At 40.7% G+C, this 17,280-nt stretch overlaps 1 protein-coding gene across 2 annotated transcripts in view; it reads left to right on the top strand.

Moving 5' to 3' along the window:
- The window catches only part of SYDE2 (synapse defective Rho GTPase homolog 2), a 29,130-nt gene extending 15,394 nt beyond the window's left edge, over positions 1–13,736 (top strand). The window contains exons 4-7 of one of the 2 annotated variants that reach the window (XM_027882880.1): positions 1,347–1,473; positions 6,698–6,879; positions 7,768–7,999; positions 11,250–13,736. In XM_027882880.1, coding sequence (XP_027738681.1) covers positions 1,347–1,473; positions 6,698–6,879; positions 7,768–7,999; positions 11,250–11,752 — 1,044 coding nt within the window. In that variant the 3' untranslated portion in view covers positions 11,753–13,736. The remainder of the gene's footprint in view (positions 1–1,346; positions 1,474–6,697; positions 6,880–7,767; positions 8,000–11,249) is intronic. The other variant, XM_027882881.1, reaches the window with a different exon arrangement.
- The last annotated feature ends 3,544 nt before the right edge of the window (positions 13,737–17,280 follow it).

Below are 17,280 nucleotides of genomic sequence, written 5' to 3'. Positions count from 1 at the left end.
CTTCTTCTTTTAACCTCACTCTTCTCTGACATTTTTGACTTTTCTACAGACTGCAGACTACTGTCACGGTGTGTTATCTCCACCTGAATTTCAGTTGTGGCATTAGAAAACTTTAGAAGTTTAAAAGAAATTGTATTAGGCATCTACTAGATCATATTCAGTCTTGAGAAACGGGGAGTACAATTTCCATTAGGTAACTTTCCGTTTATTTTAAAAGGAATTAATATATGACCAGACAAATAGTCTTGCTTGCAGAGCTACATTCACATGGTCTTAAGCCAGTATAGTCTAAGTCAGGTGGGATTTTTTTGTTTGGTTTGGTTTGGGGGTTTTTTTGTCTTGAGCCCATGGTACTTTTGGACTAGTCATTTACTGCTCAGTACAGCTGCCTATAAAGTTACTTAAAATAAAATTACTATTTTTAAGAGTTAGTTTCTTGAGATCATAGGAGTGCTTTGTATAAATAGTGATGAAAATTAAAAATACTTATAAACTGGAAAATCTGAATGCATGAAGGTACATGATTTAACTAATCATTCAGTTCAAGAGTGGTGTGGGTTTCGTTCTTATCAACTTAAGCATATTAAATAACCCCTGTTTTGCAGAAAACTTTAAATATAATTTGAAACACATAGAATTCAGCATGTTGTCATCTTTAAAACAACATTTTATAGGTGTAATAATGGAGTATTCATAATTTTCTTGAAACTGGTGTTGGGTATAAAATTTTTGGTTTTTTACCACATAATACTGTAGGAAAAATGTTTTGGTTTATTTTGGTTTTGTGTTGGCTTTTTAATTGTTTTATAACATTTCTCATTTTTAGTAAGGAGTCAGTTATATGACTTTTTTTCTGCTAAGGATTAATAACTGTATTTTGTTATACTGCAATTTTATCTACACAAGGCTCTAAACCCTTCTCACTTCTTTCTGCTGTAGTTCCAATTCTAGCTTATAATTAAACAATTTGGAAAAAATAAGGATGATCTGAATGAGTAGGGCGAGAAGCAAATACAGGTTTCATTTGTATTTCTCTCTTTCCTGAGTTTGCTTAAAAGCGAAACGTTAAACAATTCTAATTTAAAGCTCATGTTCTGTCAATAAACCACTTCTCAGCATGTTCATTGTTGTGAAAACATTCGTGTTATTCACTTACTGCTTAGCAGTGTCTCTTGTGAAGTGTCCCATACTGTGTATGTTGATGGGTTCCATTGTTTGGGTTTCCCTATCATGCCTTTCCAAACAGTTGCTTTTGTTGTGCTCTCTGGATGAGACACCACACGATGTCATTATTAGTCCCCTCTGCAGGCGAGGGACTGATGTGGGGCTCTTGGTTTTGTTTTCAGGTGGTGGGTCTGTACCGGTTGTGTGGCTCAGCAGCGGTTAAGAAAGAGCTTCGAGAAGCTTTTGAGAGGGACAGCAAGGCTGTTACTCTTTGTGAAAGCCAGTACCCAGATATTAATGTCATAACAGGTAATACATTTTCTTGCTTTTCTTCTAATACAGAGTTGTGCCATGTTCTCCATGTTCCTTTTAAAACATGAACTTGTTTTCTGTTGTAATTTAATAAGCTTTTAACTGCTACTTTGTACTGCTGAAAGCTGGGTGGGAATGAGCACAGTAACTGTGGGCAAGTGTAAGTATGAATGAAGCAGCAGTGGTTTGCAGGGAGGAGAACATGGAAGGAACTGCTTTTGGTAACTGCTTCACCACTTACAGAGGGAAGTGGGAATCTGAAAGGAGCTAAGGTGTCAGAGCTGGTTAAACCTCTGCCATGGGTTTGTATTGGGGCAGATCTGGAAAAACTTGCACGTGATCAGGCACCTCCACTGTGCTGGTGACTCCACACCGTGTGACCCGAGGGCCGTTTTGTATCATTGGTTCTCCCATTTGTGTTGCAGATTACAGGAGTTAGGGAAACAGATTTCCCATCTCGGGCAGGCTAATTAGAACTGCAGGAAAGTGCATTTGATCCCTGCTTTTTTAAAAACCTCAATAAGGAGCAGCTTTCTCCTGCTCCCTGGAGTGACCCCTTTACTTGCTGTTATGCAGCAAGCTCCAGGCAGAGGTAAGAAGAGCTGGAAGTGCAGGAGCAGAAGGTCCTGGGAAGCCTGTCTGCATCTGTGTCAGCTCCTTGGGTCTTTTCACAGGAGTTGCACTGCAGAACTGAAGTAAGTTTTTTTGGTTTGCTTAAAAGTGGAACAGTTTTATAGCTATTGATACTTGTTATGTAAGCTAAAGTTGATCTAATTTCAGGCATCACTGAGTAAGCTCCAGCAAATTAGTCAGAAGCATTCATTGCCTATATATCAAGGGATAGAAAATGTTACAACAGTACTTGGGATATAAATTTTCTGTGCCAAAGCCCTTTGTTGAACACCCAAGATCCAGCTGTATGGCAGTTATACCCTATTTGGTATAAATAAACCACCTGTTTGGTGGTTTATTTAATTTCATTGTATTGGGAATTAAGTTTGTTGATTACATTTTATAATATACAGTGTGTATCAGAAGATATTACTGGTTGACATTTACTGAGTTACATAAACCTTTTGGTTCAGAGTGTGCAGCTAGTCAGTTCACCTTAATTGCCTTAGCTGATTTCACAGTTGGATTCAGCGTTGATCACAAGCATTCTCAGCATCAGAAACTTGTATTTATAGATGCACAGAATTGTTTAGGTTGTAAAAGACCTTTAAGATCATCAAGTCCAACCATTAACCCATCACTTTTTCACTCTGACCATATACAGCTTTTATAAACTAGGTGTATGGTAAAGGTACAGTATAAATGATCTTTAAACTGTATAATTTTCTTCTCTTTACAAATAAATTATTGAGAAAAAATGGTGAGAACTTCTAAGATCAGATTATTCCATAAGATTATTGAAGTCCTATTTTCTTGACTTTTGTAAATCACTTCAAAAGGGGGAATTGCTTTCTATCAAACAGCAAAAGCTGTCTGATATTGACTTGTAAACAGACAAATGGCATTGTAATTTTTAAATTGTATGTAAAATAATGTAAACTTTGGGGTACTGGAAAATTTTGTTTGGTTTTTGTTTGTTTGTTTGCTTAATTTTAGAATACTAAAAAGGGCATTGCACTCCCATGCTACAAATAATCATTAAAATTAGACAGTATTTGTAGAAATGGTTCAGGAGTATTGTGGGGAAGGGGTATAGGAATTTAATACTCATCCATACAGAAAAAAATCTGTAACATTTCCTAAGCATTTTGATTTTCCTGAGTACGTAGTACACTCAGAACCAACCAGAACTGGCTGAAACTGAAGTCTGAACTGCAGGAGGCCTCAATGCTAATGCAAAGCCCTGGAAGGGCAGCATCACAGTCTGACGGATCTTTCCATCACAAGTTTTGTGCTGTGGGGGTCAAATTGAAAGATTAAAGTACACTTTTCTGTATACATTGCTGCAAGCCTCGTTGTTGAAGGTGAACTTCTGGTGACCATGCAGGTCTTGCTCAGTGGTACTACCAAAGGACGATTTTTTGCAACCAGAGTTTGTATTGGATATGCTTTTGTATGCATTCTATTGCAAGAGTTTGCTAACATGCTGCTTTCCTTACAAGGGAAAAATAGTTTTAAGAAATTGCATTTAAAAAAATGGATTTTTCCCCCTGGTAGTCCTGCAGATCTGCTGTACAATTGCCTGCAGTGCCTGTGTTAGTATGGGTCCTGCTGGGGAGGGAGCAGGGAAGGAAGGAGTGTTTGTAGCCATAGCTTCCACTGACCAAAATGCAGCCCACTCTAATTATGGCTAACTGTCTGGTCTGGATTCATAGAGGAACCTGCAATTTTTGCTGACAACTGAGTTACCCACTGTGCTAGGAATACAACAGTCTGCAAAATTTACTGCATATGCTTAGGGAGTTGGGTTGAGGGGGAATGTTTCCCCTGATTATTTAATGCTGAGGCTGATGCACATGATTCATATTCTATCAGCCAAAACATGTGTTCCATAAAATATGAATCCTCAGCATAAATCTTGGCTGATTTGAAAAGAAGTGCTGCCTTATGTCCTTTTTGAAATTTGAGTAGCACTCCTTTCCAAAGAGATTAAATTTTTTTTTTTTTTTGACAGCTCTCCAAGGACTAAAGAATGAACATTTAATGACTAAATCTTGACTGAGAAATGCTCCTGGGATTGGCACAGGCTTACACACAATTAAGTGTGCTCGTGGCTCAAACTGAAGCGTGCAGCCAGTTTTTGGAACTGACCAGTAGTCCTGTTGTTACATCGTGTCTGTTCATATCCACGTGAATTCATATCCCTGCATAAAGCATGCAATACCGTTAACAGTTCAGTGGGTCAGAAAAATGAGGAATTAATGAAGTGGATGGCAATTCCTCCTCTCTGTCTAAATTTGTTGTGTGTGGTTGTGTCAAGAGGAATGTGCTAGTGGGTTGGCAGCAGTGGGAAGTGTAGATTCGTGGAAAAAAATAACAGCAGCCTCTTACAGGGCTAATTTAGCTGAGAGAATAGCAAAAGGATTTAGAAAGGTCAAGGGGCATTCATGGCTCCCAAACCATCCTGTTATTTGGGGCTGAGCAGGAGAAAGTCCTTTGGTAGGTGGTAGCCCTATGATTGTGGATGCTATTACAGGAATTCCTGATAAATAATTATTAATAGACAGCTGTGTTTCAACAGTATAAGCTGATTTGATTACAATATGCCATTTCCTAATGTAAGCTGATTTTGATTTCAGCCTCTCCCTCCAAAAAAAGCAAAGCTGGAACAAAAATCTTCATAGAAGTCAGTATCTCTTGCTGGTGTTTTGCTTATGAAAAAAGAAAGACATCCCAAACCATATTGTACAGCACCAGCATCTGCCACATTTGTCACATAAATATTTTAACCAGCTGTTCCACATATGGAACATGAGCCTCTAAATCCAGGGAAGAAATAGTATTTGGTATTTGGTGGGGAGGGAGGAATATGAGTAAGTTATTAAACAAAAACTAGCCACTTAAGTGGAGAAGTCCTGAAAGTGACATTCATTTTAAAACAAACAGAAAACCCCACCAAACCACCAGGGGAAATACTTTTTCAGGAAAATATGTGGATGGTTGTTCACATATTTTCTGTTCCTGAAGAGATGTTCCTATTTTAAGCACGGACTGAGCTCTTGGGAGCTGTGTGGAGGTCTGCAGAGGTAGAAGTTTTGTCTGGCTGCAGAGGGAGGTGGTCTGGCAGCTCCGGGGGGAAATGCTGCTTCAGGTAGCGCTGCTCCTGCAATGCCCCCTCAGCAGCTGCACTACTGCTAGATGCAGTTTTCTTTCAAGTGAAATGTTTGTACAGGTAGAAGCCAGCTCTTACTTACATTCTGCATGTGAACATGGCAGTGAAGGGCAAAATGTTAACTTCCCTTCCTTGTGTTTTTTCAGAAACAACCTCATAACAAAGCCCACTCCTGTACAGTTCATTTTACAGCTCGGTTATACAGGCTAAGATAATAAAAACTGTTGCTTTGTTAAATAGCACGGTGTGGTGGTAATTACTGTGATATGAGATTTTAGAAGGCTATGAGGAGTGCCTGTTAAAAAATATTCTGCCTTTCCAACTTTGCCTGTTTGGAGGACAGGCTGCTTTGTTATCTACAGTACCTGCTTTTGAACAGGTTTTTTTTAATCCACCATTTCTTCTTAACAAAATATTTAAATTCAGTTGTGATCTAGCTAAAATGAGTAGATATGCATTTTTTTTTAAAGGAAAATAAAAGCTACTGGGAAGCAGGCTTGTTTCCTTAAGTTTTCTTTATCAGTTGTAGTGGATACTTTGCTTCTAGATAGCATCCTGTTATGTCTTTTCCAGAGGTTACTGTTAGAAGTCTTAATATTTTGGGGTTTTTCATTATTATTCTTACAATCACTGAAACCACTCTCAAAATGAAGTATCAGCCAGCCTCCAAAGCCAGCTTACAGGAATGAAAACGCTCAATTCCTTTTTGTTTGTTTGCATCTGTGGAAAGAATAGGGGTTAATGAGGCACTCGCTTGGTTGTTGCATCTCCAGCATATCCCCATCTTCAGAAACAGTGCAGTGTGTCTCTGCCACGGGGAGGGCTCAGTGCCTGGGTATTTTAGCCTGTGTCTCCTTGTGGGTGTGAATTGTATTTGTCCCAGAAGAAGCAGGTGGTGTGCTGGGGGGTGCAGGGTACCCAGAGGCAGCAGGTATTTCCCCTGTCATGAAGGCATCTGTTCAGTTTGTGCTTTGGTAGGTGAGAAGGTGCTGCGTGCTCCACTGCATGTGCCACTGGCATTGGGGTGTTTGCTCATAATTTTATAGCTGAAAATAAACAGGAAAACTAACTGCTGGGTGTATATAAAAGACGAGGGGTCATCAAACTGAAGACTTTGCTTGGATGGGAGATGGACCGATAAGAGCCTTTTCCTTGCCTCTCGGTAACCCTGAAAATGAAGAAGACCTGGAGAGAGAGTCACCCTGTGCCCGGTGTCCCCACTCCTGCACACACAGCAGCCCCTGTGCCCCAGCCCCTTTTGCTGTGCTCTTTTGCTGTTGTCCTTCCATCCCTCGTTCGTGAGTGCAAAGCTTGTCACTGATGTGAAGGACTTTCTTGAGGGATGGGTGAAGCTGACATGCCTTAATGCTCCCAAAAATTGCTGGAAAGTGAATCTGCAGCTTGTTAAAGGGACCTGTTCTTGTGTCTCTTGTGAAGGTGTCCTAAAGGATTATCTGCGAGAGCTGCCCTCTCCCCTGATAACCAAGCAGCTCTATGAAGCAGTGTTGGATGCCATGGTGAAAAATCCCTTGAAAATGACAGCAAATGGTTGTGAGAATGACCCAAGTGACTCTGAGCACACAGCAGCCCTTCTGGATTGCCTGCCAGATGTTGAGAAGGTGAGAAGTGTTAGCAGGTTCAGGTGAATTGCATGCTTCAGAAAATAAAGGATATTTCACACTGGATATAAAACGTCTCAGAATATGTATGCCTGTTTATCTGACTTAATGGTTCACTTGGATATATGATGCTCTGTGTGTCTTTGAAAATACTTCCATGCTGTGATAAATTGGAGGGTCTGCGTTGCTGGATTTATTCTAGTTTTCATTTTATATTGTCTCTGTAAAACTGAATGTAAGGCTTTGGTCACTACTTTTACATTCTTAGATCAGTGATTATTCCTCCGTGAAGTCCTGCTCCACTTCTGTGGAGCTCTCTGTTGTAATTACACTATGTAATTATAAATGCATTTCTCTTTCCTACATATGTGCAATAAAGCCCTTGCTTCCCATGCTGTTAATAGTGCTGTGCAATGTTACCTGCCAAATTCACCTCTGTAGAAAATCACAGTTAGCCCATTTTGGGGGGAGGGACTGAGCAAGTGGCCTGCACAGTGTGTGGACGTTCCCTGGAACCTTGTTCAGATGCTGACATTATATCAAGGGTTTCTTTATTTTCTAATGTACCTGGATCATCTGTAATACTTCTGCAGCTTCTCCTCTCTCCCTGATGCACCTGTGATAAAACTGTGATAAAACTCATCCATATAAAACTGAGTTCAGGTAGGAAACAAGCTGAATTTTACCACAAAGTCTGTCTTAATTGGTCTATTCTGTGATAATCAAATACAGCTTTTCTAATTGAGCCCTTAGGTGGTCTGTTGATGGGTATTGGTAGTAAAACCAGAGCTATGAGCCTTGATCTTTTCCCTCTAGAGCAGTGACATTAAGATGTCAGCACCGTCTTCCTCTAGTGTTTCGCTTCCTGACAGTATTTTGTTTCTTTAGGCTACTCTGAAGATGCTGTTGGATCACCTGAAACTGGTGGCTTCTTACCACGAAGTAAATAAGATGACATGCCAGAATTTAGCTGTATGCTTTGGCCCTGTGTTACTGAGCCAGAGGCAGGAGACAACCAACCATAACAACAGAGTCTTCACAGACTCAGAAGAGCTTGCTAGTGCCTTGGACTTCAAAAAGCACATAGAGGTTCTTCACTATTTACTCCAGTTGTGGCCAGGTACTGTTTCATGAATCTGATCAAGGGAAAAACTCCAACCATTGCTGTATGTTTTTACTGTGTGACAATGTATGTTAATTCACAGGGGGACTGAGCAGCTTTGGAATTATTAAAACATGAGGTACTGTGGCATCACCTATTAATCTAAAGAAATTATGATAGTTTCATAATCAATTCTTTCTGTTCAGCCGCTTTGTTTAATGGGAATTTTGTTTGTTTAGTTACTTTCTTACCAGATGACAGTTTGCGTATAATGTAAGAAATGGTGAAGACTTTATGTGAGTAAAGGCAGTAGAAAAAACAAACCCAGTGATGTTAAGGTTTCCACATCTGAAATAGGGAGTTTGGAGATTTATTTTTTTTCTTCTGCTCTCCCGTTGCGACTCGAGGGATTATTTTATTTCTGCCCTTGTAATTTGGCAGAGTTGAGAACATCTTTATAGTAAGAGCTTTGCAACTTCTTTTTGCAGAGCAATGCGTTAAGGAAAAATGTTTTTAAAACAAAATACAACAAAACCCAAACCAAAACACCCCAAGTACCTTCTGCGTCCCACTTTAAAACTTAAAAGATCATAGAATATAATATAATAGAGTATCCTGAGTTGGAAGGGACCCACAAAGATCATTGAAGACCAGATTCTCATTCTCTTCAAGCATACAAGTAATGCTTTGTATGCTCCTGCACAATTTAGGGTCAATTCTCAGTAAGAAGGGAGGTGAAATTCTAGTATTCCTAATAAACTAATAAAGTGAAGGTAACTATTTCTGCTAATATCTGCCTTTCAAATGGGTATTGACTGCACAGTGTTCATGTTTCCCCTGGTATTCAGAGAGGCATAAGCCAGTGGAAATAGTCAGGATGACATCTGGAGCACTGGGTTTCAGCCCATGGCGAATTCTTGTGTATTGCTGCTGAACCACAGCCTTTTCTTGCACAAGCACTGCCTGTAGTTGGGAGCAGATGAAGGTATTGCAGCTTAGTTAAACAGGGAGAGTTTGAGAGTAATACTGTGAAACAATTTAGCATTGAATCTGAGGGGTTTAGTCTGTCAGTCAGGGCGTGGTGCTGCCGTGTGGGCAGCCCCTGCATCTACCTTTGTCACCTAGGGATGGGGAGGGTGAGCTTGGGAAAAAAGTCAATGTAGACAACTAACATACTGGAGAAAGACCCAACAAGTATAGTTTCAGTGTTGTTGTCTAATATCCCCTCTCCCCCATAAGTTTGATTTATGATAGTTTGCTTGCATTAGACATTACAAGCGACTCAGCTGAGCGTGTGAGCTGCCTGCAGCAGCTCAGTACAGGTGCTGAAAGGGTGTCATCAGCTGGCAGCTGGAAGAGCTGCTAGTGGACAATATAAGTTGCAGTGCTTTTTACATTTTTTCCGTACTCTGCTGACCTGTTGGTGGCTGTGCCCTGGATTCACCTCCTGTGACAGCTGACCTGTGGCTGTAACACGCTGACCATGCACTGGGTCAGCAGTGTCAGGAGGCTCCTGGCTGTTGGCTCCACTCGCTGCAGCCTCACGGAAACCTTGTCTGCCTGAGAGTAAGAGGAGAGTTAGTTTGGCATATGGGGCTGCTCCGTGATGGGTTTGAGGCAGCTGAGGATGCTGTTGCTCCCTTGTCAGCTGCAGATGGGCAACCCCAAAGTTGCTGACCACCAGAAATGAAAAGAAGCTTCAAGTCAGGCCAGTGAGACTGTGCAGGAGAGATGGGAAACGTGGGTGGAGGAGGAGGGAGACCAGGAGGTATTTGGACAGTAAATACTGTGCAGGAGCTAATCAGGAAACCCTGGGGATGGCTTATGGCATGGCTGCTGTGGGATACAAAAGCAAGTGGATGTATCTCTGCCCAAAGGAGTGTGCATTGTTGTAACAGGGTAGGAGTAGGGTAAGTAGTAGAGTTATCCTTCACTTTGAAGAAAAAGCCAAATGCTATCCTTGGCTTGCAAGAAGCGTGCAAGTTATGCTAAAAGGGAGGTAAAATACGAATGCAGAAGACTTGAGGTGAACACCACACAGTGTAAACAGAACACTTGGACTGAACAGAAGGATCACAGTCTGGTCCCTTATATTTAATCTTCTGTAGATTGAGATAGCTTGATAATCAACATGTTGTGCAATACTTCAATTTCCGTATATTTCCAACTGAAAACAAATAGTCCTTGTTTGGTTAGACCATGTAACACTGGCAAGTTATTGTTAACCCATGGCCCTTTGTCTTAATGGAGCACAGTCTAAACAGAAGGGCTTTTGTTACAGTAGAAGTGGGGGAAAAAGCAGTGAGAGTTATTGCGTGTTGCTGTGCAAGACATAAAGTAAGGCTAAAATCCCCTGGAGAGAACTGTAATGTGGACCCAGAAAGAGGACTCGGCACAGTTCAGGACTAAGCCTTTGTGCTTGTGTGTGAGGAGTATGGCAAGGAGGGGGGGCAGATTTTGGACTGCATGGGTTTGTATGCATGGCCTTTTCAGCACTGAAGGGGAATAGAAAGTCTCTGCTGCTCATTACAAGAGGCAGCGCTCTGTATAAAACCAAAAGAAGTTCTGAAGCTCAGGTACCTACAGGCACAGGTCAGTAAAAATAGTTGTGCTGTTTACCATAGGAAGTGGATAACAGTGGAGGAGCCTGTTAGTAACTTACGCTGTCTAAAGGTGAGCTCAGGTAACATTGCCATCCAACCTGTGGGAGTGTGCATCTGCCATGGGTTGTGGCTGCTTAGAAAAAATAATGCAAACAAGCTGCTTTAATAGTGCAGAACATTAGGGCAGAAGAGAAGCACAAGAGTTCAACTCTCGGTGTGTTGTCAGCTTCTGTAGGTGTTTCTCAGTGGTGGTATTTTTGTTGTGTTTTAACCTCTTTTGCTGTGCCTGCTTTCTGTTATCCTTTAGCCTGGACAAAGCGTGTGAGCTGAGCTGTTTGCTTTTCTTTGACCCAGAGCCGGATGGTGATTAACTCACACAGTGAATTTAATTGGAGTTCTGGGAGTTTCTAGTTTTAGATAGGCTTCTCTGCTGCAATTTGAATCTGGCATGAACCTTCAAAATGGAGCTTTTACAGTAGTTTTTCTAACGATTTTACATCAAACAGTGAAAAAAATGTAATAGTGGAATGTGTTGGCTGTAAGCTTGCATGTATTCATGCATGCTGTTAGCGTGTGATGTGGAGGGAGGACAGTGGACATCTGTCATGGACTTTTCTTGTTGCAGCATGGATTCAATCCTGACTGGTTTAACTTCTCTCTTCTAGTTCATCACTCCCCTGCCAAAGAACCAGCACATCTGAATGCATTTCCTGAGCACCCATCCTCCCTGAATTACCTGAGGCCCAAGAGGCAGAGACCTCAGATGCTGAATCTGAGCGGTACCGAGGTGTCTGGGGTACTCAGACCAAGGCCAGCAGGTCTAGACAGCCCATCGAGCAACCGCTATGCTGGGGACTGGAGTAGTTGTGGGGAGAACTACTTCCTAAATCCCAAGGACTGCCTGAGTGAAGCAGACTACGATGACGTCCCTTCGGAAGACACGGAGAGCGGGGATGAGAGCAGCAAAGCCGAGGAGTTGGATGCCCCAGAAGGACACCCTCAGCCTGTCCCTGGAGAGCACACCTTCCAGAGCTACCTGACGGTGCAAGCGATAGACTCTGCCGTGGATCACAGGGCAAACCTCAAAGACCTGCAGGAAAGTATTGATACTCTGATAGGAAACTTGGAAAGGGAACTCAATAAAAACAAACTAAATATGAGTTACTAAATCCTGTCCTGCGCCATGTCTCCTCATTGTGCCTCCATGCACCTCATTGGGATTCCCCAGCTGTGTGAGGAATGATGGTGCCCCCAAACACCTTGTGGTAAGGCCACGGCACATTTTAATCCATTCCATAATGTTTCTGCCTTTTTGTTAGAAGACGTTCTCCTGATTTCTGTGTTGGAGACAACCTTAGAGACCATGAGGTGATTCCACATAGTGGCATTTCTCCCTAAAAACACTATGCACTTAGGTGGTCTGGGCAATACCTGGTAGAAGATAAAGCAACATCTCTGCTGTCAGTGGCAGCAGAACTCGTTCCTGAAATCCTGGTTCCGGTACAGATATTCCTCTTGGAAGAGGATGAATGCTGCTTGGCCTGAGTTTTGCAGCATGGACTTCAGATAGACTTGTTTTACTATATATGCAATGGCTGCTATGAAAAATGCTTTCTATAATATTTATATATAAAGTTTTAATTGTACAAATATTAACGTATTACTGTATTAACACTTTTCAATAATTATTTAAACAAGCAAAAAAATAAATATTTTTCTAACCTTGTTTGTATATATCTATGTATAAATGTGCATGTGTCTGTAGCCACCTTTGGAAAGGAGAGGTCTCAGAATTACAAAATGTCCCCGTTTCTAGGAAGACAACGTTCAGTGATGCCAGGATGAGGGTTACACAGTGTTTGATTTATGCACAGAAACATGGCCAGAGAGAAGGCGGGGTGAATGATTAATGTAAATGACCTTGTGTATTGCAGGAACATCAGTTTGCAGGTGTTGACTATTAACTCTCTCTCATACACACCCCACCCTCTCTCTTTTTTTTTTTTTTTCCTCATTGTTTGTTTCTTCCTCAATGGGTTTTTTTCACATATAAAAGAGTCTGGAAGGTACTTACTTCTCAAAAAATATTTGTGGTTTGTCCCTGTAACCTGTTGCTTTTATTATTGATATTTCAGTACGTTTCTTTTTTTCTCCAGAGTTCCATGTATTTTTGTTGTGGTAGCCTTGTCTGGCTGCTGGTAGTTAGAAGTGTTAGAGCCGTCTGTAAAGGGCTGTGGCTCTGGAGAGGCAAGACTCAAGTTCTGCACAAAGGCAGTTAACTTTTTTCCTCTGAGTCTTTTCTTCTTGTTGTTGGGTTTTTCTTGTTTTAATTAGTCTCCCAAAAATGGAAACCAGAGTTGTCACATGAGGTGGAATGAGTCGAGGGATGTCACTCCTGGGCAGTTGAGTGGGATTGCAGTTCACTGGGACCTTATTAGATTCAGCTGTTACCATCTGCTCAGATCATCCTTATAGTCATTTATGGTGAGCAATTAAACATTTCACGTTAAGGAGACACATTCTTGATGTATTAAAAATAGTTATCAAATAGTTACCAAGTTACATACAGATGTTTTGATAGTCCCTGTAACCAAAAGGAGATTTCAGAGCCATTCCTTGTCCTCTACAGGTACATATACAACCCCGAGGAAGGGGGGACTTGGGCGAGTGGGGGTGAGAAGGTTTTGGTGTTTTGAGAGGTCAAAGACCGAGCTGCTGTCAGCTGGCAGGGTAGAAATTAATTCTACATCTTTTCGGTACAATTTTTGGCATCCTGCCATGGCTTTCCATTCACCCTGTGGGTAAGTGCTTTTTTGCTAACCTGTACTTCTTTATACTGCTTAATTGAAGAGTTATTTATTTACAGTAGCAAGGAATTAAGAATTGTTATGACAAACTTCACCCCTCTTTTCTAAGGAATTATTTTAGCATGGTTCCAATGGTTTATTCAATCTCATTAATTTATTTTTTATAAGTGTTAAAAGATGCAAAACAATTATTGCAATATAATGATAATGTATGAAAATGTAAATTTAACCTGAGGCATTTATCAATAAATCAATGTATTTTTTTAAACTTTTATACCTACAGAATGTGCCTACTTTTTAAACTATAAATTTAAATTCTAAATAAAAATTGAATTAAGAACAAAATTTCTCTATGCCTAGTTAGTGATTATTTAAACCTGTCTAAGCTGATGCCATCCCTCTGCACTGGCTGCACATGTGAATTAATTCCATAAAGACATTTAGCTTTTTGCGAGGTGTTCTGTTGTCATTTCTAGATTAACCCAACATTTAAGCTAGATAATTAAAAAAAAAACAAAAAACAAAAAACAAATCACTACTCAGTTAGCACTACTTGAAAGATGTTTCCATTTCAAGTTTTTTTATAAATGATATATTAAGCTTTCATTGCCTGTAATAATCTGAATATGTAAGTAGTCACCTCTTGAAGTGTAAGATTTTACTCCAGGAGGGGTGGGTCTGTAACTGAGGGCAACAGTGTACTGCTCTGTCAACTTGAATATTTTAACATTACAACAGCGGAAATTAATGACTTAATAAATTGTAATAATGTTAATCTAATCAGGTATTTGAAATACAGTAATGTATTGGTATTATTTAAATGAAACATCTGCTGCAAATTTAGTGAAAACAACTTGTACAACACGTTTTATGTCTTAGAAATCCTCTTTCAATGAGACATTTCCCCGTTGGTATTTTTGTTATATGTTATCCCTTGTATGTATTCTTATCGATACTATTATATTTCATATTATTTACATAATCTGGTCAAGATGCATTCTTTTGATGATTTTTACAGATTCTTAAGGAACAGGATTACAATGGGAATTACCCTAATCTAGAAACATGGAGATTAAAACAGCCTGTTTTAATCAAAGCAGTAATTAATTTTTTTTTATACAAAAGAGCAGCCTCGGGCTGTGTGTGGTTCACAGGGCAGAGCTCCTCTTGAGCCCCGTGGGCACAGCCAGGAGCTTCCCCTGCTGTACTGACCTCAGATGTTGTCTGCCTGGTATAACTGTGTTTGACATCAGGAGCAGCTCCTGTTCACCAGCGGGTAGAAGAGGTTATAAACAGAAGGCAGAGCCTGTGGTGGAATTCAGAGAGCAGATGTCCTTGGAGTACATGGACTTCCTTCAGGTGTGACCTCTGCTTCCCAGGTGGAGGAAATGAATGCAGTTGCTCTTGCAGAAACAGTTCCAAGACTTGCACCGAAATCACATATAAATGGTTGTACCAAAGTGCTGGGCCAGGTCATAAGCGAGAACTGTAGTTTGTAGTCCTCAGGGGAAAGCAGAAATGCAAAGGTAGGTCTGTGCAGTTCTTTGCTACCGAGTGTTAAGGATGAGATACACGTAGGTGGATTCAGGACTGGACTAGGCCCATTCATAGAGTTTTAATCCTTTCCTGTTTGTTTAAATAGGATTTTCCAAATGCTGCTGGGGCTGTGTCACTGACCCAGCTGACACTGGGTCACTTCTCCCACTTTTTCAGCTTCCCGAAGTGGCTTATTACAGGAGCATTCAAGAGATTGGTAGGGATGGTGTGGGGTGTGGTGTAGTGGGGTTGGCTTAAGCCACTGGGGACCTACATCCTCAGAAATCTGAGGATTTTACATCTGTCTTTCCAAATGTGTAATGTACTTGTGTGTTTGTTAACACACCAGACAAGAAATGTACCTGCAGCTATTTAGATGTTTTCTAAAAATAGATGGAGATATCCCAGCAGATATTCAGGATTTTTATGAAATAAATCTGAAAATCTGATAAGCCAGAGACACATCTGATATTTCTACTGTCAGATCGTAATCCCTTTACTTTCTTCCCCAGCCCAAGGTGTATTGGGTTATATTAACAGAAAAAGGGTATTTTGATGTAAGAAGCTGCTGTCTCACATTCTGGAGCTAGCAACAGCTGAAAGATGGGTATTTGGTGTGGGGGGAGGGCTGATATTACACTTTCATGTAACTATGATACATTTGTTTTAAAATGTCATCCTACATAATGAATTTGCCGTGTTTTCTTTTTTAATTTACCACTTGACTTTTTTAGAACCACACAGGAAAGCCTTAACGCTAAAGTTTTCTGAGCAAAATTGGAACAGTAGGATATGAGACGGTACAAAAGCTGACCCTACAGGTATTTGAACGTCTAGAATTGTGAGGATAAAGGAATAGAAAGGATAAAGGATCATGATGGGATGTGTAATCTCAGGTCTCTAGTGTTACGTGGGAGCAGATATGAGGAGGAAAATGACTGTCAGGAAGATTACTGCCTTTCCATTGGGGGATTCCTGCAGTTACCCGAACTACTTTGCTGTAGGAAGGGAGAGGAGCTAATAAGCAGATCCCTGACCCCCTGCCTCCTTGGCCTCAATGTTAGGAAAACCCAGCTGAAATCCCTCTGTCTTCTGTAATATTTTCTTAATCAAAACTCTCAAGAGTGCCTCTGTGGAGGGGAACAAGGCTCCCATTGAGGCTGCTGCCTCTTCTGGGGGATAGTGACCGCGCTGCAGTAGAGAGGAAATGTCCTCATTTTCTAGATAAGCCATGACCATAAAGTTGACTTAAATGTATAAGTAGTTTGCAGCCCTGCTAATCAAAAAAATCTGTGGAAGGTGATCTGAGGTGGTGTACTAATCGAGTCCAGGTCTGATAACAGAGACCTGAGCTTTTTAATTAGTCAGTTGTGTGATATTTGCATATCTGTAAAGAGTAGGCTGTTGGTTAAATATTGATTTAGCAGAGCAGCAATGTTCTCTTCCTGTTTGCACTCTGACTGCAAACACTGTGCTGCAGGTGGTAGAGACGTGCTTGTTGAGTTTTCCTGGTTTTAATTTAGAGGTAGTTCAATATGAAGGGTAAGGAATATTGCTATAATATTTAACTTCAAATTAACAAACAAAAGAGACCATTTTTCAAACAGAGTCCTATCTAGTGCTACCTCTCTTAAATCTGACCAAAGTTCAATCAAAGTGGTAAAAGTGCATGACAGGGAGATCCTGGCTGTAGAAAATTAAAGGGGCATATTTTTGCCACTACCTAAAACCAATTTGCAGTGTTTATTTTGGGACTCAGGAGCCTCACACAGTTTCTGTTGTGTATTTGGCTGTGCTTTACCCTGACGAAGCAGAGCACTGGGGCTGGCTATCACTTGTCAGCTGAAGATCCTCTCCGCAAATCCCCCGTGTGTCAGTTGTCTTTTGTGCTTTAGTGTCTACTGTGACCACATGGACATTTGTTTGACAGGAGTCTGTGACCCTCAAACATTTTGGTGAGTCATGGAAAGAGTGAATTCACCCGTATAGAGTTTAATCTCTCCTCCTCTGATAGATTTAATTTCTGCTTCACAGGCTCTGCTCAGTTACATGGTGTCTGACCTGGCAATTGAAACCGAGTAGCCACCAGCAGAACTGCTTACCAAGGACTCCTCTCTGTGGATGGAGGATGATCATTAATATTCATGAGCTGTTACTCATTTACACTGGTAAATATTAAAACTTCTGTATAACACCATTTGATCTCTCTGAGGAATAATTGTCTTTTGACAGAAATGCACAGCCACAGTGTGCTTGGTAAAAGCTGTTTGCTCTAAATAATACTGATTTCTTTGTGGGAACAATATATTTTAATGGATTCGGTTTCCTATTTGTAAGCATTTGCCAGGATTAA

Source organism: Empidonax traillii, unplaced genomic scaffold, assembly GCF_003031625.1.
Source record: "Empidonax traillii isolate 1590-97213 ecotype Southwest subspecies unplaced genomic scaffold, ASM303162v1 scaffold114:size1751661, whole genome shotgun sequence".
In the NCBI taxonomy this organism is placed as follows: Eukaryota; Metazoa; Chordata; class Aves; order Passeriformes; family Tyrannidae; genus Empidonax; species Empidonax traillii.
This window is presented reverse-complemented; position numbering and strand designations above follow the sequence as displayed.